Source organism: Oncorhynchus kisutch, linkage group LG9 (genome assembly GCF_002021735.2).
Source record: "Oncorhynchus kisutch isolate 150728-3 linkage group LG9, Okis_V2, whole genome shotgun sequence".
Classification (NCBI taxonomy): Eukaryota; Metazoa; Chordata; class Actinopteri; order Salmoniformes; family Salmonidae; genus Oncorhynchus; species Oncorhynchus kisutch.
In genome coordinates this window covers 40,352,827-40,370,722 of record NC_034182.2, presented here as the reverse complement: position 1 = coordinate 40,370,722, position 17,896 = coordinate 40,352,827, and the positions used below count along the sequence as shown (strand labels likewise).

Here is a 17,896-nt window from a genome sequence, read left to right as displayed (position 1 = left end):
CGGCGAATATGGTAAGTACTATTTTGATATGAGAAGCTTATCATTTAATCAAATCTAAGTTTCACAATGATTAGGTTGCTACGAGTGTACTGATATAGCCTAAGTGTAATGCACGTAACATTCCGGCAACATTGTGAAAAACATTTTTATATGGGAGTTGTTGTTCACAGGCGTATCTGCCCTCTCATTGGCTAGAATGTTCCCACCTGATCGCGCATCCTCCCGCCTGCTTTTAGCCTTTGCGAACATGTATTTCCATCGTAGAGCGGTCAGTCAACCATCTTGTCAATATAATTGATCCTCTTTGCCTTACATTCATTGTTTGTAAGACGCTGGGGAAGAAGACCGCGATACACATTTCATAGCGCAAATGTAAAACAGTCGCCAATAGACATTTAGAAGGTTTTCTATAATATATAATGTCCAGCTAATATATCCAGATGCTGGGTAAGCGAGGAAGATTCAGACGGAGTTACTCTCTTCCTGCTATATTGTAGCCAATCACATTGCAACATAGTAGCCAGTAATATTATAATCAGACTAGCAGTAAGGTTATTGTAGCAACATGAAGCCTCAGTCAAAAACTAACACAGGGATCAAAAGGGAGACTTCAATGTCAGCCCAAGCTCGCACCTCGAAAACCGCTGGAGAGGGTGAGGTATCGCTCTCTTTCCAGGACGAACTGGCGGCGACGATCCACGGTGCGTTCGAAGTGGCTGTGGAAATTGCCGTATTAGAAGTCACTAAACTGGTAGGTCAAGCGCTTGGGGATGTCCGCGATCAAATGCACGAAACCCTACGGGAAAACAAGTCTCTTAAACAACGCTTGCAAACAACCGAGCAAGAGTTGAATGCTGCGCGTCAATGTGTGGAAACAACGAGAGGTGTAAGTCCGCCGGGACAGTTATCGACAAGTCCTCTCCACAACAACAACTTAGCAAAGACTCAAAAGCAGTCAAAGGACAACGAATTAAATATAAAGTCCTCATATTCATTGGACGAATATGGATATGAAATTGTGGAGGCAGAGATCATTAGTGAACGACAGAAAGACCATGGGTCTTTCAGTGAAATCAGCGAGGATGGTCGGGTGTGTTCCCAAGACCTACACCCAGCTTCAAGAGGACAGTCTATCCCTCATCATGACCTGCTTAAAGGTAGGCCTATTTATCAATCCAAATGATATGTCATACATACAATATTAGAGAAATTCAGTTTGTGCTTTGACTAGCTAGATAAGAACAAGAAATACCTTCTAAGCCTGACAATTGTTCTGAATGTCTTTTTATTTTCAGAAGTCGGGGAAGAGGCCTCCAGTTTGTGTATGGACCACAAGGCAAGTGTAGAAAGCATCAGTCATAGTGGTCTAGAAACAACATTTGGAGATAATGACCCATCACCACTTCACGTAGTGGTCCAGAGCCTTGAGACGGAGCAGGTTAGAGTGAAGGAGGAGAACGGTTCTGGTTCCGGCTCTGGTTCTAGTTTTGACTCTGTGGTAAAAGAAGACTTTGGTCCTGATAGTCTGTCTCTGGTTCAGTCCAAGATGTTAGAAGAGTGGAAACCGGACCCTTTGGACTTACAGATCTCTGACGCTCTGCTTCCTGGAACCAGCCATAGTCTGTGTAAGTACCAGATAATAGCAGAGAGCAAATAGCCACTGACTCTACCACCCACAAGATGCCACCAGACTTCATAAGATTGACCACTTACTGAGTAACACTAACCATTATGTGTCAGTATCTCTCAAAATGATTTTATTAGAATGAGTAACACCTTTGCCGGTATGTAGGATGTATGCATATAAAACATTATAATAATAAGTAATTGTAATAAAACATTAATAATATGTAATAATAACATGTAATAACAACATTAATAACATTAATAACATTAATAATATAAGTAATAGTAATAAAACATTAATAATATGTAATAATAACATTAATAATATTAATAATAATATATAACATTAATAACATTAATAATAATATATAACATTAATAACATTAATAATAATATATAACATTAATAACATTAATAACATTAATAATAATATATAACATTAATAATATTAATAATAATATATAACATTAATAACATTAATAACATTAATAATAATATATAACATTAATAACATTAATAACATTAATAATAATATATAACATTAATAATATTAATAATAATATATAACATTAATAACATTAATAACATTAATAATAATATATAACATTAATAACATTAATAATAATATATAACATTAATAACATTAATAACATTAATAATAATATATAACATTAATAACATTAATAACATTAATAATAATATATAACATTAATAACATTAATAATAATATATAACATTAATAACATTAATAACATTAATAACATTAATAATAATATATAACATTAATAACATTAATAATAATATACAACATTAATAACATTAATAACATTAATAACATTAATAATAATATATAACATTAATAATATAAGTAATACTAATAATACATTAAATATATGTTTTTAATGTATTCTCTCTCTCCACAGCTCACCCTCATATGGTCAACACAGATGTTCCACAACTGACTGCCCCAACAGCCAGTGCCCTTCCAGCCTTCTCCTCCCAGTTCCCCAACAACCTCTTCCAACCAAGAGAGGCAGCAGCTCCCATCATCCCTGTTGCCCCACCTCAGATCTATGGAGTCCAGATCAGAACCAACCCTAATCCCACCATCCCCCACCCCAACCCTAATCCCACCATCCCCAACCCCAGCCACATCTGCAAACTCTGTGGCCAGGGCTTCCACCAGCCCAGCGAGCTCCGTAGACACCACACCCAGGCCCACCCCAAGCGTCAGGTCTTCCCCCCTGGCCAGAGCCCTTACCACTGCAGCGAGTGTGACCGGGATTTCAACCGTCTGGAGAACCTGAAGACTCACCTGAGAATCCACACTGGAGAGAGACCCTATACCTGCTCGGTGTGCTCCATGCGCTTTCGCCACTCGGGGGCGCTCACCAGGCATTTCCGCATACACACTGGGGAGAAGCCGTACGTCTGCGGTCAGTGCGGAAAGACATTCCGGAACTGTGGGGGACTCCGGTTCCACCAGCGCTCCCATAGTAGACAGGGACAGTGCTAGTGTAGCGATTTAAGGGGGGGGGGGGGGGGCAGCTTTGTGGATACAGCAGGGCAAGCTCAGTCACTACCTCCTTTGCCATAATGGTCCAGAACCCTTGGCACAGGCTGAAAGTCTTTACCAAACCCTCCCAGATTTCAAGATGAAAACATATTAAACTTGGCCAGGCCATAAAGGGGAAATCTGCAGTCACTACAAATGTTTATTGATTTGTCAGTTAATAAGGATATGTACTCATTGATTCTTGAAGAATATAACTTTTTGAACATAGTTACATTTTCGTACACCTCAAAATATGATCTTGTTTTACTCCGATGTTTGAAAAACAAAGTTAATGTAAACAAACAAACAGTGACTACCATTGAAACATGGTTAAACCTTTAGTTTTGATATCATGGACCACCGGTCCCCTGCATCCATAGCTCTATGAATTTGAGAGTGGTTTCATTTCTCCAGCCCCGTCCCTCAGCTCTTAATGAAACAGTGGCGGGGAGTTCACTTTGTTCTTGTTTTAACTGCTGATTACTGCTTTAACACCAACCAGGTCTGTCATTTCTTCCCCCTTTGTTGTTTTCTACAAATGTCTTACACAATGTGTGACTCATTTTGTAACTAAATTGCTCACTGTCATGGCTCCCTAAACCCACTTCATGGAAGAACCTCATCGCAGTAAGGCAGCCACAGTGGTCCGGTAATGGGTGTCTGGCTCTATAGGCTCTCCCTGCTGGGCTGGGGAACACACACACACACAAAGATGATAACTTACTTACGATACACTACCTGATATAATCCCAGTGTTTCTGTTATATGAATGGGGTTGAAGAAACCCCCTGCACAGATATGCACTTACAGCCCCTCATTGGGTGGTCACTTCACCACATGCCATGCTGAAATAGAAAGACCTGATTCGCTGCTGCTGGTGTAAATATTTCCAATTGAATTGCCATGATCTCAGTGGTTCCTGATGATATACTAGTGTATTGCCTTAGTTAAATGCTATCAACTTAAAAACAAGAAGAGTAGTTCCTTATCTCTATCACAACTACCCTTCTCAGTTGTAGTAATGGCTCCTCTTGTGGCATCGTCTCTCTAGATAACCTTCCTGTATGTCTTTTTGCAGTATCTTTTCCATGTTGCCTAATTGGGAGTTCTCGTTTCCTATTTGGTAGTGTCCCCAAAACCCGCCCCTCCATCACTGCTGATTGACACATATCCGTCATCACCTGTCCCCTCCCTCTTCGTCCCATTGGTCTTATTAAAACTCCTCTCCTCCCTCCTCGTCCCATTGGTCTTATTAAAACTCCTCTCCTCCCTCCTCGTCCCATTGGTCTTATTAAAACTCCTCTCCTCCCTCCTCTGGATCACTTTCTTCCACCTGATCCCTCGTTCCAAAGACCTAAGGATGGACTGGAGCGCTTACGGTATTTCCCTCCCATTTTGGCATTCACCATAATTCTGTGTTTTATTCTTTTCACTACTTTATTTACAACTTTATACTGGCATTTATGGTGCCGTCTTTAGTAGTCGGTTAATTTGTGTGTGCTCAAACTCTGCTATTGAGCTCTCAGCTCTTGTCTGTTTTTCCTCCCTGATTCGTTATTGTCTCTGGGATGACTCCGTGACCTGGCTCCCCGTGTCTCCGGTGTAGAGGTAGACCCACTGGATGTCCCTCCTCTCACCCCCACCAGTAAGGAGGTCCTGAGCCAGGCGATAAGGGCCACCTTCGCTGGCTTCGCCCAGGAGAGCAGCCGTATGCACTTCCCACAAGGTACCATGTGGGGTATACATAAAATGACATCTGGTATTATATAACTTGTAGTTTTGTTGTATAGCCTACCTGTAATTGGTCTCTCTGTTTCAGCCTAACCTGCAACGTGTGTCAGGAAATCAAGATGTAAAGAGCGATACATATTGTGTTTTGACTAATTCTATTTCCTCTTTTGTGTCCAGACCCTAAACTGTGGTCAGAGTGGGAGGTGAACCACTGGTTAGACTGGTGCCAGGCTGAGTTCGGGCTCCAAAGCCTGGGCTCGGATTGGAGAGGGCTGCCTGGGAGTGAGCTCTGTACCCTGGACAGAGAGGCCTTCCTGGACCTGAGCTCTGACTACACAGCAGGAGAGATCCTCTGGGAACATCTGGAAACTATGCGCAGAGGTAAAGGGGGGAGTATCATACCAATGCTGTATCATACCAATGTATTTATTCATTCATTGAACTGTGATAGTAGTAGAGATTTCTATTGCATGTGTGTATCTATGTGTGTTTCAGATTGTGAATATGATCATGGTTCCTCTCTAGTCCTTTGCACGTTGAATTCTCTCTGCCAGTCGCAAATGAACCAAGGTATTAAAAACGCATCCCTTCAGAGGTATATAGTCTGTATGTCTCTTATGTCAGTCACATATAATCTATATCAGCTATGCTCTGTCTTCCTCAGACAGTTACGTGGACCATGTGCAGCTTATGGACAAGCAGAATCACCATGGTCAGTTCTCCCATCTCCCAATAGAACCCCCACAGCTTCTGACCCTTGACCCTGTGACTGTGAGATATCAGGACTACCACCGGGTCAAACAGGAAGGACCTTACAGAAACCACCTGTCCTCTGTCCCTCTGCTCCGAGACCTTGACAGGACAGGTAGGAAACCATGGAGACCTTGGTAGGACAGGTAGGAAACCAATGAGACATTGGTAGGAAACCATAGAGACCTTGGTAGGACAGATAGGAAACCATATAGACCTTGGTAGGACAGGTAGGAAACCATAGAGACCTTGGTAGGAAACCATAGAGACCTTGGTAGGAAACCAAAGAGACCTTGGTAGAACAGGTAGGAAGCCATAGAGACCTTGGTAGGGCAGGTAGGAAACCATAGAGACCTTGGTAGGAAACCAATGAGACCTTGGTGGGACAGGTAGGAAACCATAGAGACCTTGGTAGGAAACCATAGAGACCTTGGTAGGTCAGGTAGGAAACCATAGAGACCTTGGTAGGAAACCAATGAGACCTTGGTAGGAAGCCATAGAGACCTTGGTAGGACAGGTAGGAAACCATAGAGACCTTGGTAGGAAACCAATGAGACCTTGGTGGGACAGGTAGGAAACCATAGAGACCTTGGTAGGAAACCATAGAGACCTTGGTAGGAAACCATAGAGACCTTGGTAGGAAACCATAGAGACCTTGGTAGGAAACCAATGAGACCTTGGTAGGAAACCAATGAGACCTTGGTAGGAAACCATAGAGACCTTGGTAGGACAGGTAGGAAACCATAGAGACCTTGGTAGGAAACCAATGAGACCTTGGTGGGACAGGTAGGAAACCATAGAGACCTTGGTAGGAAACCATAGAGACCTTGGTAGGAAACCATAGAGACCTTGGTAGGAAACCAATGAGACCTTGGTAGGAAACCAATGAGACCTTGGTAGGAAACCATAGAGACCTTGGTAGGACAGGTAGGAAACCACAGAGACCTTGGTAGGAAACCATAGAGACCTTGGTAGGAAACCAATGAGACCTTGGTAGGAAACCATAGAGACCTTGGTAGGACAGGTAGGAAACCATAGAGACCTTGGTAGGAAACCAATGAGACCTTGGTAGGAAACCATAGAGACCTTGTTTGGAAACCATAGAGACCTTGTTTGGAAACCATAGAGACCTTGTTTGGAAACCATAGAGACCTTGGTAGGAAACCAATGAGACCTTGGTAGGAAACCAATGAGACCTTGGTAGGAAACCATAGAGACCTTGGCAGGAAACCATAGAGATATGCTTGGTGTTCTTCATACCATGTTCTATTTAATTATGTGAAGAAACTCTTCTCCCTTTGTGTTGGATTAATATTTGATTGAAGGGAAAAGGGGTTTAACATTCAGAATGTATTTCTAATTGATAAGCCTTTGGAAATGTATTATTGCTTTAGACCAGGGGCTTTGGAGGTGTCTCTCCTTCTGTTAAGAGAGATTCATGGAATAGTTTCCTATCATCAACCAATTTTCTCAATCTCTTGACTTCAGAGTGTGATTCTGAGTTTGGGACCCTGCATTATGAGGACACAGACACCACCGCTTCTCTGTCCTTGACTAGACCAACGCAGGGTTTGGAAGAGTCCATCTCTGAGGACCCCTTCAATTTGCCACCCCCACACAGGAGCTTTAAAGAGTTTATCGGGGACAAGACTGATCTGGGTAGAGCTGTGGTTCCGGCAGGCATTCTGTCTGCTTATACTGGTGAGTGATGTTCTTTGTGTAGAAAATGACCACTCTCTTTGATTACCCGTTGATCTACAATCTAGGTTCTGCTTTAGCCAACTCCTTTGCCTGGATCTTGATCTCCTTAGTCTTGGGGCTCCTGAGTGGTGCAGCGGTCCAAGGCACTGCATCTCAGTGCTAGAGGTGTCACTACAGACCCTGGTTCGATTGCAGGCTGTATCACAACCAGCCGTGATTGGGAGTCCCATAGGGCGATGCACACAATTGGCACAGCGTCGTTAGGGTTTGTTCGGGGTTGGCCGTCATTGTAAATAAGAATGTGTTCTTAACTGACTTGCTTAACAGTTTAATCCCTCCATATATGTCTCAACAGGCAGTGGTCCCATTCAGCTGTGGCAGTTTCTATTGGAGCTCCTCATTGACCGCAGCTGTCAATCATTCATAATTTGGACAGGGGATGGATGGGAGTTTAAACTGACAGATCCTGACGAGGCAAGAGTTGTAGCCTATTATATGCAAACATGTTGTTACAGTGTTCTTATTTTGAAGTAAGGTCAATTAGCCAACTTTAGATAGGCCTATATACTGTATAATATGTTGATGATAATAATACTAGTTTAATGGTTTGTTATCCCAGGTGGCCCAGCTATGGGGCCGGAGGAAGAACAAGCCTAAGATGAACTACGAGAAGTTGAGTCGAGGCCTGCGCTACTACTACGACAAGAACATCATCCACAAGAACGCTGGCAAGCGCTACGTCTACCGTTTCGTCTGTGACCTGCAAGGCCTGCTGGGATACGAACCCTGGGAACTGCACGCCATGTTGGATATCACGGCCAAAGGCGGTGAGTGAAAGCGTGGAAATGGGCGTTTCCTTTATTCCTCGACCGCTTCTAAACACTCATTGGAGGAGAAGGTCCGAGGGGAGGAGCCGTAGCGCGGAAGGGGAGGAACCTCAGATCTTCTCCTCCAATGAGTTTTGAGAAGGAGGTTGAAGAACCAAGGAAAGACTTTTTGAGATTCACCCAGACGTTGGTGCAGACGGCGACGGGTCAAGAGACAAGAGACTGTTTACAAAAACTCAACCTCCTTATCATTTGGCAATCATTTCTTTGATCATGGTCAACTGTACGCTGTGGGGCTTGTATGTTTTATATGTGATGTGTATATATTCAATATAATTATTGAACATATGACCAGAGAAACAGTTTTGTTTAAATTGTTGTTTATACAGGGCCTTCAGAAAGTATTCACCCTCTTGACTCTTCACACGTTTTGTTGGGTTAAAAGGTCGATTAAAAACATCTTGGTCAATGATCTACACTACATACTCTGTGATGTCAAAGTAAAAGAAATGTTCTGACATTTTGTACAACAAAAACAAAAAATAAATAAAACGCATATCTTGATTACTTATTAAGTATTCAACCCTTTAAGTCAATACATGTTAGAAATCACCTTCGGCAGCGATTACAGCTGTGAGTCTTTCTGGGTAAGTCTCTAAGAACTTTACACACCTGGATTGTACAATATTTGCACATTATTCTTTACAAAATTCTTCAAGTTCTGTCAAGTTGGTTGTTGATCATCGCTAGACAGCCGATTTCAAGTATTGCCATAGATTTTCAATACAATTTAAGTCAAAACTGTAACTAGGCCACTCAACAACATTCAATGTCCTCTTGGTAAGAAACTCCAGTGTATATTTAGCCTTGTGTTTTAGGTTATTGTCCTGCTGAAAGTTGAATTTGTCTCCCAGTGTCTGTTGGAAAGCAGACTGAATCAGGTTTACCTCTAGGATTTTGCCTGTGCTTAACTCTATTCCATTTATTTTTATCCTAAAGAAAACTCCCTTGCCGATGACAAGCATACCCATACCATGACGCAGCCACCATCATGCTTGAAAATATGAAGAGTGGTACTCCGATATGTGGTGGATTTGCTCCAACATAACGCTTTGTATTCAGGACATAAAGTTCACTAATTTGCCAAATCTTTTGCAATTTTACTTAAGTGCCTTGTTGCAAACAGGATGCATGTTTTGGAATATGTTTATTCGGTACAGGCTTCCTTTGTTTCACTCTGTCAATTAGGTTAGTATTGTGGAGTAACTACAATGTTGTTAATCCATCCTCAGGTTTCTCTTATCACAGCGATTAAACTATATAACTGTTTTAAAGTCACCATTGGCCTCATGTTGAAATCCCTGAGCAGTTTCCTTCCTCTCCAGCAACTGAGTTAGGAAGGACGCCTGTATCTTTGTAGTCACTGGGTGTATTGATACACCATCCAAAGTGTAATTAATAGCTTCACCAGGCTCAAAGGGATATTCAATGACTGCTTCTTTACTTGTACCCATCTACCAATAGGTGCCCTTTGCGAGTCTTTGGTGTTGAATCTGTGTTTGAAATTCACAGCTCAACCAATTACATATACTTGTATGTGTGTGGGGTACAGAGATGAGGTAGGCATTCAAAAAGCATGTTAAACACTATTATTGCACACAGAGTAAATTCATTCAATTTATTATGTGACTGAAGTAGATTTTTACTCCTGAACTAATTAAGGCTTTGTCATAACAAAGGGGTTGACATTTCAGCTTTTAATTTTTTAATTAATTTGTAAAAAATTACAACAAAAACATTTCCACTTTTGACATTGTGTGTTATTGTGTGTAGACCAGTTACAAGAAACATCATAATTGGATCCATTTTAAGTTCAGGCTGTAACATAAAACGTGAAGAAAGTCAAGTGGAGCGAAGCCTTTCTGAAGACATACAGGTGCTGTGTATCTCCGAGATGTCTTTTATCGACCATCTTCAGCAACACAGATCTTATTGGTCAACAGTTTGTCAGGTTTACAGGTGCTGTGTATCTCCGAGATGTCTTTTATCGACCATCTTCAGCAACACGGATCTTATTGGTCAACAGTTGGTCAGTTTTACAGGTTTACAGGTGCTGTATATCTCTGAGATGTCTTTTATCGACCATCTTCAGCAACACGGATCTTATTGGTCAACAGTTTGTCAACAGTTTGTCAGGTTTACAGGTTTACAGGTGCTGTGTATCTCTGAGATGTCTTTTATCGACCATCTTCAGCAACACGGATCTTATTGGTCAACAGTTTGTCAACAGTTTGTCAGGTTTACAGGTGCTGTGTATCTCTGAGATGTCTTTTATCGACCATCTTCAGCAACACTGATCTTATTGGTCAACAGTTTGTCAGGTTTACAGGTGCTGTGTATCTCTGAGATGTCTTTTATCGACCATCTTCAGCAACACGGATCTTATTGGTCAACAGTTTGTCAACAGTTTGTCAGGTTTACAGGTTTACAGGTGCTGTGTATCTCTGAGATGTCTTTTATCGACCATCTTCAGCAACACGGATCTTATTGGTCAACAGTTTGTCAACAGTTGGTCAGTTTTACAGGTTTACAGGTGCTGTGTATCTCTGAGATGTCTTTTATCGACCATCTTCAGCAACACGGATCTTATTGGTTAACAGTTTGTCAACAGTTTGTCAGGTTTACAGGTGCTGTGTATCTCTGAGATGTCTTTTATCGACCATCTTCAGCAACACGGATCTTATTGGTCAACAGTTTGTCAACAGTTTGTCAGGTTTACAGGTGCTGTGTATCTCTGAGATGTCTTTTATCGACCATCTTCAGCAACACGGATCTTATTGGTCAACAGTTTGTCAACAGTTTGTCAGGTTTACAGGTTTACAGGTGCTGTGTATCTCTGAGATGTCTTTTATCGACCATCTTCAGCAACACAGATCTTATTGGTCAACAGTTTGTCCGTTTTACAGGTTTTAGCAAATAAAAAGTGGTTAAAAATCATGTCTGTCTGTTTATAAAATAGTCTATTCTGTGTTTTGAGACATGATTGAAGGGGGGGGGGGTTGACACAGACACAAGTTGCACTAATGGAACCTAAATGAGACGTGTCTTCTTGCTCACCAAATTAAGTCAAGGGTAGCAGGTGTGTGTGTGTGTACAAGCTGGACCCTGTGGAGATATGACTCAAGCAGTGTTAATAACACTGACCCTTCTCTCTGTTCTATTTTCATCTCTAATGCTTCACCTCCTTATTGATTGGCTGCCTGAGCCCACTTCCAGCTGGAGTTCTTATTTCCAGTTCTGTTGTCCAAACAGTATCTGCTAATTTTAGCCTACTTCATTTTCTGACTGAATTGCAGATATTATACCTGGGTGACAGTGTGAGTGGACTCTTCTCCTATTGGTGTACATCCAACACGGTGAAAGCAAAGATGTACTGAAGTTTATCTCTACTTATTGTAATGATGCGCCCCGAAAGCCTGACTTACTCAAAACAAACCAATCACAGTGCAGCTAACCACTTGTGTTACATACCGTATTACCCAATGGGAAACAAGGCTTTACAAGTCATCTTGTCCACAATGAGTATCATGAGCAGGGTTGGCTTTTGTAAAAGATTAACGGTTAAGTGTAATCCATTCAATTACCAGATAAAATATTGTAATCAGATTCCAGATACTTTTGAAACGCTAGATTATTACTTCGATGATTACTTATAAATTCAGAAAGGATGTTTGGGGAAAAAATGATCTTTGACCCTTCTCTGTTTTCACAATGACATTCAAATCAGCATTGAAAAAAAGGCACACGTTTAAATTGGTTCCACCTGAGGGAGTCTGACCACCAATAGAGACCACTAGATGACACACCAAATGATGACCACCAATCAGAGACCACTATGATGACACACCAAATGATGACCACCAATCAGAGACCACTATGATGACACACCAAATGATGACCACCAATCAGAGACCACTATGATGACACACCAAATGATGACCACCAATCAGAGACCACTATGATGACACACCAAATGATGACCACCAATCAGAGACCACTATGATGACACAACAAATGATGACCACCAATCAGAGACCACTATGTTGACACAACAAATGATGACCACTAATCAGATACCACTATGATGACACACCAAATGATGACCACCAATCAGAGACCACGATGATGACACAACAAATGTGTTTGATGGATTGCGGGAAAAGAGCAGGAATAGGCTTTTGTAGGCTACAGTACCAAGCTATGTCTTCCAATGGTGCGACTGCTGTCGGCATCTAAAGATTATCCAACTTGAATAAACGCTTGGCGGTAAGGATGACATCAGTGGTGTTGTCTACGGCGATACGAATATCACCTATTATTGATATCTACATAGCGCATTGATGTGAATCACACTGCTGCTCTCTCATTTAGCTATTTGCGCCTTACGGATTGTGGTTGTTGTGGGTGGCTGTTCACAAATCTAAATGTGTATTTCAACCCAATAATGGTTGAATTCATAGAAGTTTAAGCTGCCTATCAATCATTGTTTTTGAAACCAGTGGACAGCCAGTGAAAAATACGCTCTTGCAACAGTTGCATAGTGTAGATCCCAGCCAATGGAACAACAGCTGCATAGTGTAGATCCCAGCCAATGGAACAACAGCTGCATAGTGCGGATCCCAGCCAATGGAACAACAGCTGCATAGTGTAGATCCCAGCCAATGGAACAACAGCTGCATAGTGCGGATCCCAGCCTATGGAACAACAGCTGTATAGTGCAGATCCCAGCCTATGGAATAACAGCTGCATAGTGCAGATCCCAGCCTATGGAATAACAGCTGCATAGTGCAGATCCCAGCCTATAGAATAACAGCTGTATAGTGTGGATCCCAGCCTATGGAACAACAGCTGCATAGTGCAGATCCCAGCCTATAGAATAACAGCTGTATAGTGTAGATCCCAGCCTATGGAATAACAGCTGTACAGTGCAGATCCCAGCCTATGGAATAACAGCTGTATAGTGTAGATCCCAGCCTATGGAATAACAGCTGTATAGTGCAGATCCCAGCCTATAGAATAACAGCTGCATAGTGTAGATCCCAGCCTATGGAATAACAGCTGTATAGTGCAGATCCCAGCCTATGGAATAACAGCTGCATAGTGCAGATCCCAGCCTATGGAATAACAGCTGTATAGTGCAGATCCCAGCCTATGGAATAACAGCTGTATAGTGCAGATCCCAGCCTATGGAATAACAGCTGTATAGTGTAGATCCCAGCCTATGGAATAACAGCTGTATAGTGCAGATCCCAGCCTATGGAATAAAAGTGGGGCTTTTATTTCTCAATCTAATTCATGCTGATATAAAAAGAAAATCCAAAAGCCTAATGGACACATGCTCAACCTTGCACACATTTAATAGACTTAAAGGGTCATTCTTTTCTACATACATTTTTGGACTTACAAATAATTTACTGTATATTAATGTAAATATATAATTTAATGTATTATTATATGCAGTAGAAAGCGATGGGTTAGAGGAAGTCTACATAACCAACCCATAAAGTAAAATGTAACATCCATATAAGGTCAGCTATGAAAACTTTAACATTGATTTTATTCTGCAACAGATGTCGTTCAATTGGTCACATACATTTTTGTCTTCTTCTAATGCCTCTTAAAGGGGAAAGTAATCTAAAAGTAACTGAATGTAATCAGATTACGTTACTGAGTTTGAGTAATCCAAATAAGAACTCCAGCTCAAGTTGCCAATCAATAAGGAGGTGAAGCATTAGAGATGAGTAATCCAAAAGTTACATTACTGATTACAATTTTGGACTGGTAACTAGTAACAGATTACATTTAGAAAGTAACTTACCCAAACCCTGATCATGAACATCATACTCCATTTTGGGCCATCTAATGTAGGGGCTTAAAACATCTCAGCCCCCTGAGAAGAAGAAGAGTGGTAGTCAGTGAAATGGATACAACGTGAGCACCATTTCCCTCCTGTCTCCTCCCATCTCTCCTTCTCCCATGCTGTTCCTTCCATTTACCGCATGGGAGCCTGGGCATGAGGAGAAAAGTGGTGGAAGTAATCCTCACATCCTCAGAGACGGGGTCATGTCTTTGTCTCCGACTGGTTTTGCTTTCTCCCACTCTGCACTCAGTCAATGACTGTGCAGGTGAGTCACAATGCAAAGCAGGACGGCAGAATAAAGCTGTTCATTTAATCACAAGTTTGTTTTTTTAAATGCACATTTGGGAAACACAGGGGCTGCATTTACACATGGAGCCCAATTCTGATCTGTTTTCCAATTATTAGCTAAAGATCTGATTTGTCAAAAGAGCAATAATTAGGCAAAATATTATAATTTGTCTGCAAGTGTAAATGTAGCCAAGGGGCCTATAATTACTATGATTGAACCAAGATACCCAGGGCGTGACTAATCTCACCGTCAGGGCAAACCTCAACTGAGTTATGCTGCAAACCTCAGCCTGTTAGACATCCTTGCTCCTTTACAGACCCCAGATACAGTATATACTACAGATGTTTACCCATTGGGCATTCCTCACCTTTCCTCAAACAGACATACACTCTTAGGAGAAAAGGGTTCCAAAGGGGTTCCTCAGCTGTCCCAATAGGTCACAGGCCTGGGCATTTCCAGTCCTCAGGGAGCCTGATTGGTGTTCTAGATAGCGCCTTTGTTTCTAAGAATGTAGCAGAATTCATGATCGCAGGGTGGACACACAAGATGCTTAAAGAAAGGATATGTGCACCTTTCTGCTGTGTGTTTGATGAGACAGTAGCACTTGGAGCAGGCTAGGAACAGGCATGAAGACCTGGCAGCTCAGAACAGGGTCGGTCACTGTCCCACAGGTCAGCAGGGTGGCTACCAGCCCACAGGACCTGGTACTGGCCTCTGAGATTAACCAGGGGAAAATGCAGGAACAGCACAAGTAGTGAGATCTGGGGGGCGAAGTGGCTGGGCTGCAGACGCCTTACAATGTGGGAGCTAAGAGCACAGTAAATAAAACGGTTTACTTTGTGTGTTCATCCAACCTCTCTTTTATTAGAGCCTCTTCCATGAGGGAGGGAGAGAGGGAGAGAGAGGGAGGGTGGGAGGAGAGGGAGGGAGGGAGGGAGGGAGGGAGGGAGGGAGAGAGAGAGAGAGAGAGAGAGAGAGAGAGAGGGAGGGAGGGAGAGAGAGAGAGAGGGAGGGAGAGAGAGAGAGAGAGAGAGAGAGAGAGGGAGGGAGGGAGGAGGGAGAGAGGGGAGGGAGGGAGGGAGGGAGGGAGGGAGGGAGGGAGGGAGGGAGGGAGGGAGGGGAGGGAGGGAGGGAGGGAGGGAGGGAGGGAGGGAGGGAGAGAGAGAGAGAGAGAGAGAGAGAGAGAGAGAGAGAGAGAGAGAGAGAGAGGGGGAGGGAGGGAGGGAGGGAGGGAGGGAGGGAGGGAGGGAGGGAGGGAGGGAGGGAGGGAGGGAGGGAGGGAGGGAGGGAGGGAGGGAGGGAGGGAGGGAGGGAGGGAGGGAGGGAGGGAGGGAGGGAGGGAGAACAGGGGGGAGATGTTTACAAATAATATTTATTATATTCTCTTTTGGCGAGTCTGACTAATGTTCCAGACCAGAACAATAAATTGTGTGAAATCAGTGTGAAAAATCAATTGCTACTCACTCACTACACACGAGGAGCAAGTGCACCTACACTCTTTGTTCTAGTGCTTTGTGCAATAGAGGAGTCATTTTTATTAATATTCAAAGCTGTGCCAGTCCATTTTATTCAGTTACACTTGATCTCACACTTCTTGGAAAGCATTTTCATTTGGGCTTTCCAGTCTGAAAAGCAATTTCCTTGAGTCTAATCATTCATTGTTACAATTTCATTTTTGTACCTGCTCACCTTCTTATATTTTTCCAGGAAAATCTTGAATTTATTTCACCTTTATTTAACTAGGCAAGTCAGTTAAGAACAAATTATTATATTAGATTTTAATCTGTCATTCTGCCCCTGAACAGGCAGTTAACCCACTGTTCCTAGGCCTTCTTTGAAAATAAGAATTTGTTCTTAACTGACTTGCCTAGTTAAATAAAGGTTAAATAAATTTTAAAAACTTTGAAGCTGGCAGCACATCGGTTAGAGGATGTGTCTTCAACCTCCTGTCAAAAGAAAGAAAGGTCATTGGTGAGGTCATACATCAGCCCAGGAATGGCCTAAACCACTGGGGGGGGGGGGGGGGGGGGGGGGGTGCATGTTTTTGCTCCAGTCCTGCACTAAACACACGACTCAACTGAATTCTAGTGCTTGTCTTATTTGTTTTCTTCTTCTTCTCTCATATTTCCAGTTTTTCTTCCTCTCTATAGTATTACCTGTATTGTGCATTGTCGGGAAAGTGCTCGCAAGTTAAAGCATTTCACTGTACTGTTTTACACCTGCTGTATCCTGTGTATGTGACAATAAAACTTCTGTTTGTAATTGTATTGACTGGACTCCCTAGTGCCCCGCTGGGGTTACACCACTAGGTGTCGCTAATACACAACACTGATCATGAGCAATTGATTAGTAGATTCAGGCTACTGCTAGGCATGGGATAAAAAATGTGACACCAATCAAGGCCCTCAAGGATTGGTGTTGCCCACCCCTGAGAGTGTGCAATTGCTTGAACACACAGTAGCTCTCCAGGAGCCGTGTAAATGTTCAATACAAAATGGCCAATATAAATAACGTACCCACTAACGTTATGGGTTGCAGCATACGTGTGCGCATTCATTGGAGAATGGGGAAACATGACACATGCCACATGTATCGCTCCGAACTCCTTGATTAGTTTGTCACGAATGTGATCTGTTGTTACATCCATACTTTTGGAAACAAGGCACCCACTGTTGTCCCTTTTATGATCCTAAACGTTACGGTGGGTTATTTTGTTCCACAGATAACGAGAGCGGGTCGACTACTGGTGAATGTATTGAGAGGCGGGATTAGATACTCAGGAAATATAAATGTATCCAATCACAACTATTGAATCAGACCATCTAACCAACCAGAAACTTGCTTTATATTATACTAGATTATATTATACTTTGTATTATACTAGATTAATATTTTCACACCAATGACCACTAGAATTGGCCAATCTCGGAGTTAACATCAAATGTGATACGTGGGGATGGTTCTTCTCTTTCATTTTTTTGCCTGAACAAAATATATTAAAACATGTATGTATCCCGTCACATGACCTAGATACAAATTGGTCAATTTTTGAAAAGTTCAAATGTTATTTGTGCTTTGCAATGTGTATTAGTCACTAGGTTAAACACCTATTAATTTGAAACACACAAAACGTTTAGTTTACAAAAAAAAATTCTCATGTAGGATTTCCACCACTTCCGAACTCTTCAGACGAAGGCCCGCCCCCATTCATTTTCAACGGAAGGACGCGGAACAATGCGCAAGGGATTGTGGGAAGGTGATTTGCTAGGGGAGTAGTTGAAAACGTTCAGCTCCGCTCTACTTTATGCAAATTGCATGCGGTCATCGGTGACGAGCAGATGTTTGTTTAAAAACCTTCAGTTCATGAAACATAGTTCTGCTTTTCGGTTCCGGGCAAGCACAGCCCCCCAGAAATGGAGGAAAGCAAATTATCACTGTCTGGTTTTCAATTCCATATGATTTAGCATTGCTAGAATACAGAGACAAAATCATAAGGT

The 17,896-nt window shown here is 42.2% G+C and overlaps 2 protein-coding genes across 3 annotated transcripts; both read left to right on the top strand.

The window, feature by feature from the left end:
- Positions 1-317: 317 nt before the first annotated feature.
- On the top strand, positions 318-4,413 carry LOC116375310 (zinc finger protein 37). The gene is made up of 3 exons (XM_031832592.1): positions 318-1,157; positions 1,296-1,625; positions 2,550-4,413. Exons 1-3 carry the CDS (start codon positions 566-568, stop codon positions 3,140-3,142), a joined length of 1,515 nt encoding a protein of 504 aa, XP_031688452.1. The 5' UTR covers positions 318-565; the 3' UTR covers positions 3,143-4,413.
- A 41-nt stretch (positions 4,414-4,454) lies between these two features.
- On the top strand, positions 4,455-9,550 carry LOC109897139 (protein C-ets-1). Of its 2 annotated transcripts, XM_031832593.1 has the most exons (9): positions 4,455-4,560; positions 4,788-4,907; positions 5,090-5,293; positions 5,408-5,482; positions 5,577-5,777; positions 7,151-7,363; positions 7,719-7,837; positions 7,983-8,190; positions 9,190-9,550. In XM_031832593.1, the coding sequence occupies exons 1-9, from the start codon at positions 4,542-4,544 to the stop codon at positions 9,255-9,257; spliced, it is 1,227 nt and encodes a 408-aa protein (XP_031688453.1). In that variant the 5' UTR covers positions 4,455-4,541; the 3' UTR covers positions 9,258-9,550. The 2 variants fall into 2 exon arrangements, with proteins under 2 accessions (XP_031688453.1, XP_020347305.1); XM_020491716.2 differs by lacking the exon at positions 9,190-9,550 and having other exon boundaries at positions 7,983-8,761.
- The last annotated feature ends 8,346 nt before the right edge of the window (positions 9,551-17,896 follow it).

Excerpts from the sequence above, each read along its gene's own strand:
- LOC116375310 (XM_031832592.1), top strand. The coding sequence starts at position 566 with ATGAAGCCTCAGTCAAAAACTAACACAGGGATCAAAAGGGAGACTTCA. Across the intron at positions 1,158-1,295 it reads TCATCATGACCTGCTTAAAG|AAGTCGGGGAAGAGGCCTCC; the intron begins GTAGGCCTATTT and ends TTTTATTTTCAG. Across the intron at positions 1,626-2,549 it reads TGGAACCAGCCATAGTCTGT|CTCACCCTCATATGGTCAAC; the intron begins GTAAGTACCAGA and ends CTCTCTCCACAG.
- LOC109897139 (XM_031832593.1), top strand. Across the intron at positions 7,364-7,718 it reads CATTCTGTCTGCTTATACTG|GCAGTGGTCCCATTCAGCTG; the intron begins GTGAGTGATGTT and ends ATGTCTCAACAG. Across the intron at positions 8,191-9,189 it reads GGATATCACGGCCAAAGGCG|AAAACTCCCTTGCCGATGAC; the intron begins GTGAGTGAAAGC and ends TTTATCCTAAAG.